Source organism: Babylonia areolata, chromosome 4 (assembly GCF_041734735.1).
Source record: "Babylonia areolata isolate BAREFJ2019XMU chromosome 4, ASM4173473v1, whole genome shotgun sequence".
Lineage (NCBI taxonomy): Eukaryota > Metazoa > Mollusca > Gastropoda > Neogastropoda > Buccinidae > Babylonia > Babylonia areolata.
Genome location: NC_134879.1, coordinates 50,336,626 through 50,357,528, shown reverse-complemented (window position 1 = coordinate 50,357,528; position 20,903 = coordinate 50,336,626). Strand labels below are relative to the sequence as shown.

Here is a 20,903-nt window from a genome sequence, read left to right as displayed (position 1 = left end):
AAGAGGAAGATCATCACCAAGATGTCATGACCTCATGTAGTGAAACCATTTCATGAAACCACAAGGCTGAGCCCCCCCCCCACACACACACACACCCTCCCCCCCCCCCCACCCCCCCACACACACACCCTTTTTTTTTCAACCAGGAATAGTACATTGAATATGAGGTCATGTATGAGACTAGAACAAAACATCACAAGAAGCAGCAGAAATGAGAAATCACAACCTTGCTTCTTTTAGGTATCAAAATCAGTCCTTCCCTATGGAGCTGAAACATGGAGAGCAACCAATACAGTCGTCAAGAAAACACAGACCTGTATTAATAGCTGCCTCAGAAAATTCCTCCAAATGTGCTGGCCAGCGCGTATGGTGGACTCGGAATGAGGGGTCTGTGAGTGATGCCTTTGAAACCATGCAGATGACAGAGCAGCAAAAACAAACATAAAAAGTGCTGACAAGACACCATCAGCAGTGCCCACACCTTACAGGAAACAAACCAGCCATCCGCTGAGGATGGAATAAAGAGAAGAAGACGGAGGTTGACTGGGCACACCATGCTGAAACCAGCATCTGACATAACCTGACAGGCTTTGACATGGAACTCCCAGGGAAAACGGTTACGTGGTCAACCAATGAGCACCTGGTGCTGTGACCTAGAGACGGACATAAGCACATGGGATGCACCTGGGGACAGCTGGAGAAGATGGCTCAAGACAGAACACTGGTGTTGTTTACAGCCTGCGTCCCAGGAGGGTTAACAATGATGACTGTTTTGGATGCAGTGGGGGATGATGTTGATGGTATCCCTGGATGGGATGCATGATATTAACAGCTGTAAATATTACCTTTTTTTTTTCTCTGCATTGTTTAGTAATAGGCATATTCATTTCAGCTTTATGCTAGTTCTGTTTTACTTTTTGTGTATTTTAGTTGAAATTGCAACAATTTTGTCGTATGATTTAGTAATAATTATGATTTAGTAATATGTGTGCACATTTTCTGTTGTTTAATAGATTTGTTATTTAGTTGTTTGTTTGGGATTTTTTAGATTATCTTTATTTGATGGCTGTGAAAGCGCATTTGAATTTGACGTAGTTATAAGTGTGCTTGTGAAGCCATTAACACAAACTTGAACTACTTATCATATAGGTACTTGACAGGCGCAATAGCCGAGTGGTTAAAGGGTTGGACTTTCAATCTGAGGGCCCTGGGTTCAAATCTCAGTAACGGCGCCTGGTGGGTAAAGGGTGGAGATTTTTCGGATCTCCCAGGTCAGCATGTGTGCAGACCTGCTTGTGCCTGAACCCCTTTTGTGTGTATACGCAAGCAGAAGATCAAATACACATGTTAAAGATCCTGTAATCCATGTCAGCATTTGGTGGGTTATGGAAACAAGAACATACCCAGCATGCACACCCCCGAAAACTAGAGTATGGCTGCCTATATGGCAGGGTAAAAACTGTTGTACACATAAAAGCCCACTCATGTACATACGAGGGAAATTGGGAAATGCAGCCCATGAACAAAGAAGAAGAATATAGGTACTTCATTTCAAGTGAGGATATGTTCTTTGTATGCTCAAATTAATTTAAGTGAGGACATATTCTTTATTTACTCTACCATCCATTGCCCATATTCTTTAAAGGGTTGATTCACTGCAGGTGAGCATCGAGAGAGGCAAGACCCTGACCATCCAGACACTGGCCGTTGGGGACCTGAACAAGAACGGCATGCGTGAGGTGTTCTTCGAGCTGAACGGTCAGATGCGATCCGTCATGATCAGGGATGATGAAGCGGCCAAGGTGGGGGGTGTTCACTGATTCCACTTGGGTTTAACCTGTAGGATTCTCATTTTTAACCACACTCATGTTCGCTGAAATGTGTGAATTTTTAAATTCCCGCATGCCAAGGGGAGGTGTATGTATACCCATGGGTTGCTGTTCAGTGCTGTTCACACTCACATTGTTTAAACATGGGAGCCAGAAACATTTGCAGAGGAAGGGGGGAGGGGGGGAAGAAGTAAACTGGTTTCGAGTGGAGTGGCTGCTTAACAAGGAAAGGAATCAACATTGAAAATTAAAACTGGTTTCTGTTGTTTTGAGTTTCAACATGATTTTAGTGAAGCAGCCTCAGTCAGACAGTAATTCAGTACCATAAAAATCAGGCTATTGAGCGCATCGTTATAGAAGCTGCATCCCCTTAATCAAAAAAAAAAAGAAAAGGTAATTCATTCACAGATAACCTGCAGTGGTTTATAAGCTGCAAATGTTGCACCAAAAACAAAAGTGCAGAAACGTTTCAAAATTAGCAACAGAAAGTGAGATTCAAACACCTTCAGTTTGAAAGCTGCATTGAAAGCATGGTGCCATGTTTTCAGCATGGTGGAAGTTGCCTGAGCAAGGGTGATAAACTGAATGTTTCTTGTGCATAAAGGCCATGTATAAATTGGAGGGAAAAAATTGAACCGTTGACACTGGCACACTTTTACAGTGAGTTTTGAATTCATTAATTCAAAAACAGACTGGAGACTGACGGCAACTCTTGACTGGACCTGAACGTGTCATCAGGAAAATTTGCAACATTGGAAAAATCCACAAAAAGCCACATCGTTATTTTAGCAGCAGGGGTCATAATTGGAAAAATTAACAGCTAATAGTCCAAATTTTGTGGTAATTAATAGATGGTATGAGTGAGGAGAGGAAATAGAAGAAAGCACTCTTCCTTCTGTCATGTTCAAGGTAAGTGTGAGAAAGGCAGGAGCACTGACAGACCAGACTACTGGTAAAGGTTAAAGATGATGTAGTGCTTAGTTTGTGCATGTGTTTGCAGGAGGTGGACGAGGTGGCAGAATGGTAAGACGCTCATCTGCCAGTAGTGTCTATGAGGGTCTGGTTTTGATTCTTGCACTCTCTCCCAAGTTTGATGTGAAAAATCAAATTGAGCGTCAGTCATTTGGATGAGATGATAAACCGAGGTCCTGTGTTCAGCAAGCACTTGGCGCACTGAAAAAGAACCTGCGGCAATAAAAGGGTTGTCCTCTGGCAAAATTCTGTGGAAGAAATCCACTCTGATAGGTACACAAATATATAGATGTGCACTCAGCATGTTGGTTTATGCTGCTGGTCAGGCGTCTGCCCAGCAGGTATGGTGTAGTGTATATGCAGTGACGCCCCCTCGAGAAACTGGAAATTTAAGTGCATGTGCCTGCCAGACATTTCACCCTCTCTCCAGCAGAACACTGCACCTGTGACAGGAAACATCTGATATGCCCAGTACCAAACAATTAAAGCCCCACTGGTCTTAATAAAAGATTACAGACCAGTCGCTCTCACATTAGTTATGAAACGTTTTGAACAGATTTTGGCCGAAAGACTTCGACAGCAGACTGGAGATAAGTTGGGTCCACTTCAGTTTGCTTACAAACATAGCAGAGAAGTACAGGTGATGCCAGGCTTCTGCATCATGTGTACAGTTTATACAGACCATGCTCCTTTGCTGACATACAATTTGCTGACTTGTCTTCAACCTCTAACGCTATACACCCCTACCTTTTGGCCAGAAGGTTAACATGCATCTCTCTCTCTCTCTCTCTCTCTCTCTCTCTCCCCATCTGCAGTGGATTCATTCAGTTTTATCTGTCTGTTTCCTCAGTTTTTAGTACATCTACTGGTGCTACCCACACAAGGCACTGACTATACTTTCTCCCATCCTACTCATACGACTGTAATGATGATAAATTGATCATTAATTTTTGAAAATTATCTTTGAGATTTTAACAATTAAAAATTGAAAAAAAAAACAAACAGAAAAACTATCAAATGATTATCACAGTAGTGCAGTGCCAATTCCCTTGATCTGAAAAGGAGATGATTACTGATTTTACATTTTAGACCAAAAAAAATGCTGATTATACAGACAGCAGTTTATTGTTTTCCCCAAAACATATTTTAAACAACCAGCTTATTTAAGTGCCATAAATATTCTGATTCATAATTTTTTTAAACTTTGCATTATGTAAATAGCAGCATAGGCATGTATATACAGTCATGTGCATGTGCAAGTGTGCACAAAAAAGTGCATTTGAAAACAATTGCAAATCAAATTCCAGAGCATTACATCTGATATACTCAGTGAAGAGAGGAACAAGCTTGTATTATGATGTTCTTGGAAAGGATGATGTAGGAGCAACATTTTGTAAGAAATGGAATGACAAACTGTGTACAGAAGTTAACTGGATGAATACATTCAAAATGATTCAAAATATTCAGGAAATTAAGTTAAAATGGTTTCAGATACGACTAATACACAAAATACTTGCCACCAATGTAGTTCTGTTACACATGGGAGTCAAAACTGATAACAGATGCTCTTTTTGCCATAATGAGAAAGACACCATTGAACATATATTTTGGAGATGTACACATGCAACCGCCTTCTGGAAGCAGTTAGAGCAAGTAATCAATAGTAAATGCAAAGACATTTCATCTTTCTCCTTAAATGAGACAATTGTAAGAAATGATTCTCATTTTAACTGATAAAATATTAGACTTCATTTTACTTTTTGCAAAATTCTATATTGACACATGCAAAATGAGAGAAGAAATACCCAACTTCAGTGCATTTAGTCAGTTGTTCAAAACCAGATACCAAACGGAACAATATATTGCTTTTGTTAACTTACATTTTGCTGAATTCCACACAGATTGGAATTATTATAAGAACATGATTGAAACAGAAGAAAATTAAAAAGAAGCTGTATATGTATATATATGTAAATCAGGTGTCCCCAAAAAAGTGAACTGCTTTTTGACAAGTATTTTCTCAGTGATAGAGAAACCGATTTCATTGAAAATTTTCACACAGTAACCTTAGGGTATCATCAACAAGTCTGCAAACTATCTAAAAGTTTGAACGCAAATTATGCGAGTATTGTCAAATTCAAAACAGCATGTCAAAAAAATCCAATATCAGAGGAAAACTCACTTATTTCAGTTTATGCTCAATGTGGCCTCCATCTTCCTCCACGACTGAACGAAGTCGTTTCTTCCAAGCAGAAAAGCTTTTATGTATTTCTTCCACCGATATCTCCTGTCATGACATAATTATCCTGTCCTTTAACGCCTGCTTGGTCAATTTGTCTCTCACTCCCCGGTAAACTTTCTCCTTCAGAGAGTCCCATATGGCATAACCCATTGGGTTACAGTCAGGACTTTGTGGAGGCCATTCATCCTTCTTGATGAATTCTGGTGTAGCCTCCTCCAGATGGGCCTGGGCTACCCTACTTGTGTGTGAAGGAGCCCAATTTTGCTGAAACACGTGATTGTTTCTAGGATAAAGACGCCTACAATCTGGGAGAAGATTGTCATCTAATAACTGAATGTAGCTTTCACTATTTTACTTGGCTCTATCAGTGTCAATAAAATGAATGTTTGTTTTTTCCTTTCCAGGATACTCCAGCTGAAACCATTATCTTTTTTGAAAATCTAGAAGTCTCATGATAGAGGCGAGATGGCTGAATTTCTCGTTTCCATTTCCCATAAACGCAGTCATTTTGGCGATTTTTAACTATCTCTAACGAAAAGTCTTTCTCGTCTGTGAAAATGATCCTTTTCACATCAGTGGCCGAGTAGCGGTCATTCAAGTTACGGCAACAAGTTTTTCTTTTTCCTCTAACATTTTGGTCCGTCCATGATACCAGTGTCCTCTTGAAGGGCTTCAGCTCCAGTTCTTTCGCCATTCTTTGCACAGATTTGCTCACTTGTAAATCGCTTGCAACTTCTCTAAGAGATTTGTGGGTCCCTGGGTACTCCTCCTGGGATTGAATCAGTTCCTCAACACGGTCCTTGTTCTCCTCCGAACATGCAGTCTTGGGTCTCCCACTGCCAATTTTATGTGCTACTGACCCTGTAGTGCGTATTTTAGCGATAAGTCTATTTACAGTGACATGACTCCACCCCTTGCCTGGAAATTCCTTTACGATCCTTCTTCCACCCCAGCCTTTCTCCTTGAAACAGTTTTCAATGGTAACCTTATCACTTTCACTCAAAGGCATGGTTGATCCTTCCAAACTGAAACTTTGGACAGAACTGGTTTTGGATACAGACGACAATAAAAAATAAAAAAAGTCAATAGACTTGACACCCAGACAGGCTATTTTTAGACTGACACTGATTGACAGATGCCAACACCTGGCAGCTGGCATGAACATGATGAAGGTCACATTGCACAGCTCTGATATTGGATTTTTTTATAAACTGTTTTGAATTTGACAATACTCGCATAATTTGCATCCAAACTTTTAGATATTTTGCAGACTTGTTGATAATACGCTAAGGTTACTGTGTGCAAATTTTCAATGAAATCGGTTTCTCTATCACTGAGAAAATACTTGTCAAAAAGCAGTTCACTTTTGGGGGGACATCCGATACATGTATATATGTGTGTATATACATGTATGTATAAATATATGTATGTATACTAATCAGATGTATGTATAATTTTTTATGTATGTATGGGTGTATGGATAAGTACGTATAAAAAAAGGTATGCGTGTGTGGGTGTGCGTGGGGGTAAATGATGTATATGCATGTGTGTGTGTGTGTGTGTTGTGTATACATATATATTATATCCAAGCCAATCATAGAAGACAAGAAAGGATTATCAACATTGTAGTGAATGCATAATCATCTGATGCTTGTGCGTGTTCAGCTGAACATTGAAAAGAATAGGTTATTTCATGTGCACGATACCATTTCAGGGTACTTTTTTTTCTTCTTCTTCTTTCTTTATTCTTTTGTGTGTGTGTGTGTGTGTGTGTTCGTTTTGTTTGCTTGGAGGGGGGGTTTGTGTGTATTTCTTTTTTTTTTCCACTTCTTTCTTTTCCTTGGCTTTTGGGTGTTATATTGTGGCTTATAACCTTTTTTCTGAACGTATCATCCATATCTAAACTAGAAAAAGGTGAAATCAAGTCTTGATAACCATCAGAAATAGAGTTATTCAGATCCATGGAAACAGGTTTGTAGACATTTCACCCATTCATTTCAGTCCCTATTTTTTTTCTTTCTTTTTTTTTGTCATATTTAGTTTGATCATTTGTTCCTAAGTTTGTAATGTCTGATTTTATGTTTGTGCCAATATGTGAATTTAAAAAAAAAAGTGAGTGTTTAAAAAAAAAAAAAAAGAAGAAGAAAAAAGTGCATTTGTGCTAATGCACAGGTGCATGAATATGTCTGTGTGCAGAGAGGGGGGAAGAAATAGGGAGAAATGTATTACTGATGTGTGGAAGGTTCAGTTTTTTTGTGTGGCAGTTTTGTGTATTTATGTACATGTGACTGCTGTGATTTTAGGATGTTGACATACATTTTCTTCTCTGTTCTTAAATGTGCTGGTTATTAAATTTGGAATGGTTAGGCTTGATTAGTGTAAGAATAATTTTGTTCAAGCTCTCAACCTAGAATGTTGTTGCTGCAATGAGAGTCACTTAATGTGAATGACAAGATGTGCATACATATACAGGCACACGTGGCGCACACACTATTCATAATTTCTGGATTCTCGTTGATGAGTAAAACTTTTGAGAATGGGGAGTACATGAAAACATTTCCCAACCAAGGACACACACAGACTGTTCATAATCCACCGATTCCTATATTGGTGATTAATATTTTGGTGTATGGAGAGTTCATTAAAAATTCCTCTGCATAAGCATTCTGTAATTTCATCATGAAATGTCTGGTTTTTTGTTTGTTTTTTTTAAATGTAAAAGAATCTTGGAGAGTTGTACAGTTTTGCTGGTTTGTGTGGGCAGGAGCTGCACACCCACCCTAAAGCCCTGAAGGGAGTGCGGGGGTCTGTGGGCGCCCCGATGCCTGGGGAGGTGGTGGACGTGAAGGTGAAGGAGGGGGACACAGTGGAGAAGGGTCAGGCGGTCCTAGTCCTGTCGGCCATGAAGATGGAGATGGTGGTCAATGCCCCCATGTCTGGCACCATCCGTCTGCTGGCCGTCAATCCCAAGATGAAGCTGGAAGGGGATGACTTGCTGATGGAGATTGAGTGAACGGGTCCCTTGGCCCGTTCCTGACAATCACCACATATCTGTGCTGCTGTCGGTGGATGGCAGAGATTGCACTGGTTTGTAGGATCTTCTTGTTGGGATATGGGGTGGTTCAGTTAGCGTGTGTGTGTGTGTTTGTGTGTAGGATAGACTGGGTAGTTGACAATGAATGGAATGTTGTCATTAACTTGGATACAAGCACATCAGGGTCAGTTCTGTGTTCATAGCCTGTACCAGGCGTTCACTGCTTTGATAGCTTTCACACTAGTGCCAAATGTTTTCTTCTTCAAAATAAAGAATTGTTTTTGAGTCACAGTCAGCTGTGTGGTATAAGCTTAGCTTTTTTGGAGACATACTTATGAACTGAACTCTGGGGGTAAAGGGAGACTTTTTCTGTTTGCAAAATACTCAGATTGGTCCTTTGAGAAAAGATGGTATCCAGTGTTTATCAGCGAGTTTGCATGCATCCTTCTTTCTCTGGAGAAAACAGCATTAATGTTTTTAGTATTAATCTCTCATATTTAGGGTCTTTATTATATGGACCCAAGCTAGCGTCATTTGTTTTCTTCCCTTTCATGCAGTTTCAAAACTGGTTTATCTTTGACAAAATGTCTGTACACTTCCAAGTATTATCCATTACTGGTATTATCATTACCAGCATTTTAAAAAACACGTTTCCAGTTTTTGTTTTGACAAAAAACCACCACCACCTTTAAACCCAAAACTAAAAAAACCACTTCTATGCAAGGCCTTTATGGTATTTTTTGGGGGAAAGATGTTCTCCTTCTGACAGTATTTCTAAAACATTCTGGACAGCATTCCTAAAACATCCGTGAACGGTGAATTAAACCACCTAAACTTCTGTTGTTAATTCAGTTGTTTTTTTTCAAAGTGGATCTGTTCAGTTTGGAACATACCTACTGTTTATACATTGCAAATAGTAGTATTGCAAATAATAAATCAGTGCAATACAATAACTATCATTTATTTTTATTTACTCAGAGGGCAACTGCATTACAGACTCTGTTTTGTTTGGCAAAGGTCATCTTAAAATCAATATTTTAGTGGTAAAGAATTAAAGCAAGCAAGCTATGTTAACCTAATGAACTTCAGTCCCATCCGTTCCCTCTCCCAATTTTATTTTTGCATGCTGTTCAGTCCCATCAACTGAAGAAACAATTGCTCATATCATACTGTGTTACAGCCACATTAATTGTTGCAGTTGGCAGTTTGTGTCACAGTACATAAATTCCTTTTTATTGCTTACATGAAAAAAAAAATTTCCATTGTTATGTAACTTGTTTCACTTTTGCTCATGTACAGAAAAATGGTCATGCTGTTACTGAATATGGATTTAAAATGAAAAAGACCACTTTTGTACGCAGAACCACTGTGGAGTGAAACACGTATGAGGGACCGGAGATACTCAGAAGAAAAATGTCAAGCTCAAGTGGAATGAGTGAGAAATGTTAGTTTTTAGGTTGTTCGGTTTTTTTTAATACTTTGAAAAAGACCAATAATTATGTATGTCAAAGTGTACTAATTGATGTTTAGTCTAGATAATTGTCAGTCTGCTTACTTGTGAAGTTTAACATTTTTGTATTTATTGACATAGATTTATGCCAGGAAGTCAACTGTTTTGATTTGAACAAAGATAATATATGTAGGCTTCTTGGAATTATTTGCATGTTTCTGAAGATTTCAAATGACCAAGAAAAACAAAAGATCCTCACAAGAAATGGAACATGGTTATTGTTGAATGAGAGTTACATATGAGTGGTACAGTGTTCTAGGACCTGCAGAAGGTGTACACAGCCTAAAACTGGAAGAATAACTCTAATTTCAGGAACAAGTTTTTCCTACAGCCAGACCATCCATACGTGAGATAAGCTATGGTTGAGGCTTCTTGAAATGAAGAATAACATGTGTGATATACAGCAGTCTGATGGCACCAAGATGTTCACAGAAATAATTGAGTGTAAAGGTCTGTGGTGTTCACCAACACAAAGAGTGTGGTACAAAGTACAGTTGGCCATACATTAATTTTTATGACTGGTAGTGAAATGGTTCTTTTCCAAACTTACAAGAACAGTTCATTGAAAAAGAACCATATAACTTTAAAGTAAGAATATGACAAGAGATAGCGAGAGAAAATATTGCTCAGTTCGGGATCTTCCAGATAGTGTTTGAAAATATTTAGTTCTTCCAGATAGTTTTGGGGAAAAAATCCTACTAACAGGAATGTTGTGTGGATGATAAGCAAAGAGCAGTCACTGGGCGTTTTGCAAGCTGATCATGAACATGGATCTGTTTTGAAGGTAATAGCTTGATTGAACATTGTGGCAGGCTTTCTGGTGAATGGAATCTAGACAGCCTCCTGTAGCAAAGAAAGACACCATTTTTGATTTGTTGTTCAAGATTGTTCGTTTGTTTGTCTTCACAACCATTGCAGAATCTAAGGAATTGTGAGAAAAGATGCAAGGTTCTGTAAGGTGACTGGAAGAAAATTGGAGATAGGAATGACAGATAATGAGATAGTAGAAAGTTTGAAAGGTTGTGAACAAGGGATGCTTGAATGTCAAAGCAGGATGATGAAACTGAAGGGAAATCTTGTCTTGTTATATGCCACTGCAAAGAAATGTATAATGCCTTTATCACTGAACATGTATTAATAGTTTCTCGCTGTTGCTTCAGAGTTGTTATTGAATTATGTCCATGGTTTTAACCACAGTAGTTATATTACAGCTGCTGGCATTTGACGTGGTGATTGTGGTTCGCTTCAATACAAGTGTAATTAGTTTGGTGACTGATATGGAACAGTGATATGGAACAGTGGAATGCTTTGATTCTGTTGTTTTTTAGCAAGACTGCCTGAGTAAGTTTCAGTGGGGGCTGGAGTGCTTCAATATGTTTCCTTCTCTTTTCTTGTATGACAGGAAATCCACACCGATTCTCAGTATCTTTGCTTATTGTGTTACTACACCTTTTGTTTTTCTCTCTACCATTCAACTATTACTAATCAAATGACTGTGATTATAGTGAACAATGTTTTGTGACTTTTTTCTCAACATTTTTGTTATTACAAGACCCTGTATGAGTATGCAGATTGTGTGGAGTGTAGAATAATTGTTCATTGTCTACATTTTAAAATCTGTTTTGTTGTGAACAATAGACTGGCTTGAAGTATTTTCCTCCTTTAATTAAACCAGAAAAGAGATTCCGTTTCACCACTTTAATCAGTTATTTAAAAAAAAATTATGAAAACAAAAACTGTGTGGCCTGTGAGATTTACTCTTTGTGTGCATTCATCAAATTCAGTTGATTTCTGAGGTGTGGACTCACTTGTCTACTTTGTTTCAGTTGTGTTTATTGTGAATTGTAACGCTGGCATTTTCTCAGCAAGTCTCATTAAAGTTTAGATCTTACTGAATAAATAAGACCAACCTGATCTGAATGGTTAGTATCAATAAAAACTATCTTGCCATCATATCAAATACTATTAATATCAGATCAGATTGGTCTTATTTATTCAATAAGATCTGAACTATAATAAGACAAGTGAAAACATTAAGGGAAGCAATATTTCCATAAGGTCAGTGAGCAAAGATTTAAGTTGAAATTTGATTACACATTTTCTTATCCTTCATGTGATTTATCTTACGGTGAAGTTTCAGACCACAAAACCAGCTATAGCACAGAAAAGAGATGACAACCACAGCTGTGATTTTTTTTTAGTGCAGATGCAAAAACAAACATATATTCTAGTCCATCGATTCCTTCATGATCCTGACATCAATTGCAAAAAAATTGTTGAATACAGCTCTGAGCTGTTCCATTCCAGAAATGACCAAACCATAAATCCCCCTCTCCCCTCCACCAAAGTGATTCTCAAGGTAAATGGGAATCATACATGTCATGAAAGCTTTGCCTCTTATCGTTTCTGTCATTCCAACAAAAAAAAAGGTTCAACACTATGATTCATGTGTTTGGTTTTTTTCTCTCTTTTTAATAATCAAACAACAGTCTTCATCTTCAGAGTCTGTACAAAACATAAGTCACTCACACTTTGGACCAAACATGCCATTCTTAACATGGGGCAGTTAACTCACAACACACATTATGTACTTAACCTGAGGAGTCGCTTGCATCCTACAATCTTTTCACTTCTCTCTTCACAAGACTGACAGCAGTAGCAGAACTCTGGACATATAAATATGTCTTATGATCTTCCACACCCCACTTTAAATGAACAAAAACCCAAGCACAAAACCCTGCCCATTCTGTATTGAGTTGCAATTATCCACACCCATTTTTTTTTTTTTCAAAAAGAAAGAAAACACAAACCTGCCCCAAATCCCAGTCATTCTGTATTTCCATATATGCTGACATGGACATTCACCTCTTATCACAGCATTATCTACATGGTGTGTACAATGTGCTCCAGGATCCCTTGCCGGATCAGATGCTCACACTCTGACCTCAGGAGAAAGTGCTGCAGGAAGAAAATACAATGATCAATAGCACACATTGTTATTTTTTGCTCTCGTAAATGATAGTGTCTTATCTTTATAAAGACTACATGTACTAGAGAACTGACTGGTCTTAAATCCAAAGTTGATGTAAGTACACTTTTACACACCCCCTAGGAAAACCTAAAATTAACAACAAAATCAGTACCAGCTGTTGTGGTTAGTATGATGATTGGGAAAGTGAAATGTTAGTTCAGACCCTGTCACGGGTACATTGTTCTGTTGTTTTTTTCGTCACAGGTTTATTGTAGGATTTTTAGTTCAATGCCAGCTACCTAAATTTTCTTCTGACAGTGTGAGGAGAAAATAAATAAGTGAAGTTCTGGTAATCATTCAAGAATGTTCATACTCCAACAGTTAAGGTATGCATGATGCATACCTATATCAAGCAGCATTCATACCACACAATATAAAGTACAGACTTTCAAAGCCCACCACAAAGCTCATACAGACTAAATAAAGTCTCAGGAACACTGAAAACTTGCCACAGTTAAAACCAGATCTATGGAGGAGAGGCTTTTTCATTATTAGTTTAATGCCAAACCTGGGAAACAACTTGTCTCAACATATAATGAAGTCTGAACTTAAACAGACTAAATGAAAGTCTCGGGAACACTGAAAGTTTGCCACAGTTAAACAGATCTATGGAGTATGGAGGAGACTTTTTCATTATTAGTGAATGACAAACCTGGGGAACGACTTGTGTCAAAATGTAATGAAGTCTGAAACTTTCTGCATACCTGGCTGTTTTTCCTCAGCACAATAATGTCTCCATCTTGTGTTTCAAACTCGCCATGATCCATGACACAGCGAACCTGACAACCAAATACAGTGCATTTATAAGAACAGTTTTACACTGACAGACTGAAAAGAGAAGCATTCTAGCAAGTAAGCACAGAGAAAAACAAGAGAGGCAAGGCCTTCAAGACTCACTTGTGATACACTTAAAAAAATAAATTTTAAAAATCTAATCGTTAAAATGTGTTCTGTATTTGTTATTATAAAGCTTCAGGTTAAAAGAAAAAGAAAAAAAGTCCTAACGGCAGATTCAAACTCCACGTGTTCAGGTGAGAAGAAACTGTCTTACCCATTACACTATCGTGACTCCTTAACTGATGTTCAAAAATATAATATTTAAACATGCTTTTTTAAAGGGCAATAAATCGATTGTGGTATTCGCAGTGAGAACGCTGTTTAAATCTTATTATTCTGGTGTATCTTTTTAAGTCCGCAGTTAAGGAGACGTGGCTATCGCCACAATCACACTGCAACATTTAGCCGTTTTCTCTGGATCTAGATAGATGTACAAGTTTCAGTTAGTTACACCTGGTTGACACAGTGGATTCAATTTCTCTTTTATATTCATTCTACTTTTATAGTTTTAAAATTGATATGAAAATTGAGTATTTTGTTAAACTAGTAACACGTAGAGACAAGTACAAGTACTTCTAAACGTCTTATGAAGTGAAAAGGACTGGAAATTTTTACGTTTCATCAATTCAAGGGTATTAACTCACATGGTTTATTATTTTTAACTGTGAATTCCGATTGATTCTGTGGATATTTTTATGGCAGTTTGGGGCATAATCCAGTAAGTGATGAGGCGTTCACAAATCTTTCTCTGAATAAATATTTAACGGTCTCCTTCTCCAACTTTCCATCACATGTTATCGTGTACTGTCGATTGAATATAGGACAGAACGGGCAGGTCAACAACTTGAAACAAAATGGCATCGTTCGTGTTCACGAAGAATATGAGCATGCGCTTTGTATGTGTATAAATATGTGTAAGCAACTGATTTTTGCCCATGACCTTCAGGGCTCAGCCAATAGATCTATAAAATCCAATCGTCGTATTGATTTTAGTATTTTCCGAAAAAGACCACTTTGGCAAATGGACAAAGTGAAAGCCCTGTACACTGAGAATAAAACACACAAGCTTTTAATATATTGAGTATAATTTCAAAATGTAATGTGTAATGTTTAAGATGAGAAAGATCAGTTTAAAGCAAATTAAGTCCCCTAGCATTAATTACAGGTTTAATTTCCCTTTTTTACTATCTGCATCAAAACGTTTGCAAAATAAATATAACTTCCATGCTTAGCAAAAGAAGTTCCTGTTTGAACAAAAAATGATAATAATGACTGCTCTTGTTGTTGGGTCAGAATATCAGATCAAAGTGCCAAGTTCAGAGAATAAAAAATATATAAATATAACAATAAATGCAGTTTGCATATAATTTGGCTTCTTTTTTTTTGTGCCCATCCAGAGGTGCAATATTGTTTTAAACAAGATGACTGGAAAGAACTGAATTTTTCCTATTTTTATGCCTAATTTGGTGTCAACTGACAAAGTATTTGCAGAGAAAATGTCAATGTTAAAGTTTACCATGGACATACAGACACACACACGCATGCACACAGACAACCGAACACAGGGTTAAAAACATAGACTCACTTTGTTTACACAAGTGAGTCAAAAAACTGTTCAGTCAGTTTGTAAAATACTTCTAATAAAAAAGAAAAAGTAATTTCACCTCAATGTACAGTGATTTTGGTGGCTTCATGTCCTGTGTCAGATCAAGTCCACCTGTGTCGCCAATGGTTCGCATGTAGTTGGCCAGTGTTCGGTTGTAATTGTTGAACCACTGGATCTATAAAGAAGAAAATAAAGGCATAAATAAACTTCCCAATTCATGATTTTAGAAACAAAGTCTTTATCTTCTTGGATGTTGAGGAGACACCAAAGTAGCAGTCTTACATACCCCTGTACACATCTCAGGATAAAAATGTTAACATATGCTGCATTGAGTATTATTAATATGCGGCAACAAAAAGAGAGAGAGAGAAAAAAAAGCAGTCTTTCGCAAACACCTTTCACTAGCTTCAGATGAGACTACCTCAACCCAACAGCAAGGACCACCGCTTTTGAACTTTACCATTTCTTCTTCAAGCAGATGAGGAGTACAACAGAGTTATGTTCTGTGTTGTGAGTGCTGCTGTGATGCATTTTCAGCATTCCTCACAGCTTGTTTAGGGTGTTGAGCAAGATTCAACATGGTTTACAAGTTTCAAGAGTAAATACACAAGGCACACAAAAACATGTCATGCTGAGTATGTCCAAAGTGCGTGTTGTAGTATAAATGGCATTTAGGTGCTTGACTGAATCAGGAAACATTTTACATTATTCTTCTGAACAACAAATCCTAAAAACACTCTTCTTTTTGTAGACGCTTGCTTTCCTTCACTTTTACAGGTGACTTTTCTAAAAAGTAAATGGCACTAACTTCTTGTTCACACAGGTTGTATTTCACATCAGCAGGCAACACACTTCCAAACTCCCAGCGCATGTTTCGGATGTGTTCCAGTCGACTATTCCTGTTACACATATAAGCAATGTATGTATTATGATACATATGGCAATGTCAACAAGCATTTAGAAAGAATCTGGTGGTGTGTGTCAATAGTTGGTTTTTTTTAGAGTGACCAATAACAACATCAAAATTAAAAAAAAGATGGAACATTAGACATCAAAGTAAAGGGAGACATTATTTTCACATACAGTATTGGTTTTCTCTCTTAAATTCAATCTCTTCAATTAATCTCAATTTTCTTCATAAGAATGTTGTGCTGTAATGGGCATACATAAGACACTATACAAGTTTCAGAAAACATTAACCTAAGTCAAAAGCATAGCAAAGGTTTGAATGTATATTCTATAATCTTTATATAATATAATAAAGGATACACATACAACTGCCTTAAATACCCAAATGCCTTGTACTCAACTGAAAGAAAACACTAATTCAGCTGTGGTTACTTGAACCAAGTATTAATGACTCTGGATCTTTCTAACAAAAGTAAATTCAGGAGAAAGCATGCTACTGGAGCTACTAATAATTAAACCAGTGATTTTTCAGCAAAAGGTGTGCTAATAAAATGTGTTGAAATGTGACTACTCAAGTTCCACTGGGACAACTTACAAGTATGCCAGAACACAGCGCTTGTTACGTTCCAAGGCTGTGTGGCGCAGCTGAATGCCAGAGAACAAGCCAGCCTCTCCAGCAACTGTGGCACTCCTGCATGTGGAAACAACAAATTGTATGTGTATTACTATCACCACAGAAAAAATGCACAACTTTTTTTTTTGTTATTTCATTGTTTTCTTTCTTTGTTTCTCTAATCTTTTTTTAATGTTTAATATAGTTTGATTTCAAACTGTATGAATAAAATTAAAAAAAACAACAACAAAAAACAGAGAAGGAATCAACTGCAGACATTCTGGTTCTTTACTTTAGATGCAAGTACACAACTTCATTTCTGCCCATTATTTCCCATCAGTTTGCACACAGGTAACTAAAGGAATGCAAAGAGCAACAAAGTATGCTGGGTTACCCTGCTGGACAGGCATCTGCTTAAGCAGATGTGGTGTAGCGTACATGGATTTATCCAAAATCAGTGATGCCTCCTTGAGTAACTGAGCTGAACCAAACTGAACAGAGCAATAAACCCAGAAATGTTATCACAAAACTAAAAAGGCAGTCCACAGTCCATAACGCATCTGCGCAGAACTAAAGACATTTTTTTGGTCAAACACCATCCCGAACACTGAACACCAGGCAAAAACCTCCATGCTGAACATCACCACTGAGATCAATGAACAAAATGGCACTCGACAGGACAAGTTCTTAACTCACTGTGCCTCAGCACTGCCTTCACATCAAAATCATTTTCATAATAATGACTTCCAAGTTCCTACATATGCATAAACTGCAAGCAAATGGAACAACTTAAGTATTTTCAGGTGTGTCAGTGTGCCAGTGTTTCCTTTTAAACATGGCAGTGAAGCCTGCTGAGGCTGTACACTCCCTTGAGTTGAATGGGTTAAAACATCACCAGATCTGCTTCAAAGAGAAACTCTTTGAACATTAGATGGAAAAAGAACATGAAAAAGATCAAGCAAGGCATGGCGCAGAATGGTTGAAAAAGAACTGAAGAAGAGCTGCTATACCTGAGGTAAGATAACTAAGACAGCACATGATAGTATTTGACATCTTTGGTGGAGGCCTAATGTGCCACAGGGCAGGAAGAGGAATTAGTAAATGCACATGTGTACTCACAGTATGTCTCATTATCAAGTGCTAAGCACCAATGTCTTGGAAATTGTTTGCCAGTCTATCAACAAAAAAAGCGGTCAACAGTACTTGCTTTTTCTTATACAGTTTTATGTTCAATATTTTATAGAAGTTTTCATTTCACAAAATGTTGCCACAAAAAAATAAAATCATGACATGCCATATAAGGTATACTTTACCGTTCAATGTTTTTATGCACAGAAAAACAAAATGGCTTTTAAAATATACAAATAACACTTACGTGTCACGCTGATTCTGTTCAAACAAAGAACGCATTTCTTCCAGAACTTGCCTTATACAGTCTTCCTGCAAAGAGTAAATGTGCAATGTTTGAGTCATGTTTGGTCCTGGTATCAGCGTCTGGTAGAATGAGGGTGGAAATAATTTTTTCCCCGTCTCACAGGTCAACAGATGCAGACCTGCTAATATCTTAATCTACCCCATGGACACTGTCACATATATGTAGATCAAGTATATAATGCACTATATACATCCATTCAAGGGGTTCTGGAAACATACGCATAGCCAGCATGCACACCCCTAAAACAGAGTATGGACGCCTAAACAGCAGCTTAAAACATGGTCATACCCATAGAAACCCTTTTGTAGATTTATACATGTAAACACAAGAGTTGCAGCCCACAAATGCTAAACACATATCACAGTCTGTCCACAGGCCTTCACCTCCAACTTGATGTTTTTCTAAAGCTTGAGACAGCAGGCACACATACACAATTTATGTATGTGCAGAGTTTATGTGATGTGATAATTAACATCCATCTTAACATTTCTGAAACTTTAGTGAAAGATCTGTACACAGAGTACAGTGATAGCTTTTAATTGCCACGATGGATTTATTTGCCATTGACAACTGTTAATATAAATCTTACTCAAAATGTGCATAGATGGATTTTTCTCCTGTTCATTAGGCTCTTCTATATTTTCATTCAATACAAAGTATGAGACTTATGTTATGTTATGCTAGGCTTGTTGCCAGATATGTTATGATTAATCACATAAATGAGATAACTTGTCAATAAACTATAAAGCGTTGGATGTGCAATGACTATGATTTCCCTAAATGTGGAACGAAAAAAAAGTGCTTTGAATTACTGAACAAGTACTTAAATGCTGAACACTATAAAACTTTATTGTAATGTCCAGTTATCATATTTGTATTTTTAACCCAATGACACCTGTTAGAATAAGAAACTGTATTATCATATGCCCCTGAAAACAGAGTATGACTGCCTACATGGTGGAGTAAAAATGGTCACACACGTAAAAGCCCACTCGTGTGCATACAAGTGAACGTGGGAGTTCAAGCCCATGAACGAAGGAGGAGAATATCCAATAACAAGAGAGGCAAGGCCTTCAAGACTCACTTGTGATACACTAGAAAAAAAAAATCATCCAAGCTTTTTATGTATTGAGTATAATTTCAAAATGTAATGTTTAAGATGAGAAAGATCAGTTTAAAACAAATTAAGTCCCCTAGCATTAATCAGAGTAATTTCCCTTTTTTACTATCTGCACCAAAACGTTTGCAAAATAAATAAAACTTCCATGCTTAGCAAAAGAAGTTCCTGTTTGAACAAAAAATGATAATAATGACTGCTCTTGTTGTTGGGTCAGAATATCAGATCAAAGTGCCAAGTTTAGAGAATACAAAAAATATAAATATAACAGTAAATACAGTTTGCATATAATTAGGCTTCATTTATTATTTTTTTGTGCCCATCCCAGAGGTGCACTATTGTTTCAAACAAGATGACTGGAAAGAACTGAATTTTTCCTATTTTTATGCCTAATTTGGTGTCAACTGACAAAGTATTTGCAGAGAAAATGTCAATGTTAAAGTTTACCACGGACACACACACACACACACAACCGAACACCGGGTTAAAACAGACTCATTTTGTTTACACAAGTGAGTCAAAAAAAAGGAAGCATACTCTTTAGCATGCAAATAATAAACAATCATATAGAAAACACGACACAGACTATTGAGAAATGCCACAGTGAGAACGACCAAGTAATAATATTCGACAATAAACTATCCTTCGATACACAGATAACAATAATTATAAATAAAGCCAATCAAATGATTGGTGTAATTAAGAGAACCTTCAATTACCTAGATATTTCTCAAACTATAGAAAGCAATAGTTTGATCACATGTTGAATATGGTAATATTGTGTGGCACCCATACCTTAAGGGACAATCTATATATATATATATATATATATATATATATATAGCAACTGAAAGAGTCCAAAGAAGGGCAACTAAATTATTAAAAGAATGCAAGAATATGAGTTATCAACAAACACTTACATACTTAAATCTACGCTTACTGAAAGGTAGAAGATTATGAGGAGATTTTACCTAAACTTATAAGATATTAAATAACATAAATGATGTAAATGCAAGACATATCTTTAGAATGTCGGATTATGATATTGATAGTACAAGAAACTCAGTAAAGAAAATTTGTTTATAACACTGCAACACCAACCTTAGAAAATGATCATTGGCTAACCGAACTGCACAATTGTGGTGTGCATTATCAACCGAAGTTAAATTTGCACAAAATACTAACACGTTCAAAAATCTCCTTGACACCAATACCATCTTAAAAAAAACAACATTTCTTGGTTATGATGAATGAAAGCAAAGTTCTTGCAGAAGTGTACGTACTTGCGTATCCCGCCCAACAACAAAAGAAGAAAATAAATAAACAAAATAAAAAGAAAGAAGTGAAGATGAAGATTCGATGGGACATAAAAAAGGCCGAAAGGTCTTGGCAGATGACCTGCTAGTCCCTACACCACTACTTGTACTACTACTATATGGGAAAATGAAAGTGGATAGTGAAAGTGAAACTATGAACAGTGAAATACTCCCAGAGAGACATAAGACATGTGAAACGATCCCAAATATACAAGGACTATTATTTAGCTTGGATAAACAAGCACTCGAACTTACATTGAAAGGAGCAAGAGAACCCTCTGCACAACGGTGTTGCTCTCTCACCAATTCCAACGCCCTTTCTGCCAACATTTTGGAAACTTGCAAAACTGAAGCTGTTTTTTCCCGCCTTATCCGCACTTCTAATATATCGAATTTTGATTGGATATAATTTTTGTTGCAAAAGCGCAAGCATTCGACTGACATACTATCAA

The 20,903-nt window shown here is 37.2% G+C and overlaps 2 protein-coding genes across 7 annotated transcripts in view; one reads left to right on the top strand and one right to left on the bottom strand.

Annotated features, from left to right (window-relative positions):
• The window catches only part of LOC143281274 (pyruvate carboxylase, mitochondrial-like), a 50,455-nt gene extending 39,132 nt beyond the window's left edge, over positions 1 to 11,323 (top strand). For 4 of the 6 annotated variants that reach the window (XM_076586401.1, XM_076586402.1, XM_076586399.1 and 1 more), the window contains 3 exons: positions 1,662 to 1,802; positions 3,358 to 3,441; positions 7,808 to 11,323. In XM_076586401.1, coding sequence (XP_076442516.1) covers positions 1,662 to 1,802; positions 3,358 to 3,441; positions 7,808 to 8,056 — 474 coding nt within the window. In that variant the 3' untranslated portion in view covers positions 8,057 to 11,323. The remainder of the gene's footprint in view (positions 1 to 1,661; positions 1,803 to 3,357; positions 3,442 to 7,807) is intronic. The other 2 variants (XM_076586404.1, XM_076586403.1) reach the window with 1 other exon arrangement.
• On the bottom strand, positions 8,930 to 20,895 carry LOC143281277 (DNA replication complex GINS protein PSF1-like). Its single transcript, XM_076586406.1, has 7 exons — positions 20,707 to 20,895; positions 17,959 to 18,023; positions 16,566 to 16,661; positions 15,870 to 15,960; positions 15,120 to 15,236; positions 13,323 to 13,397; positions 8,930 to 12,545 (listed from the first exon to the last, which is right to left on the bottom strand). The coding sequence occupies exons 1-7, from the start codon at positions 20,893 to 20,895 to the stop codon at positions 12,471 to 12,473; spliced, it is 708 nt and encodes a 235-aa protein (XP_076442521.1). The 3' UTR covers positions 8,930 to 12,470.
• Positions 20,896 to 20,903: the final 8 nt, after the last annotated feature.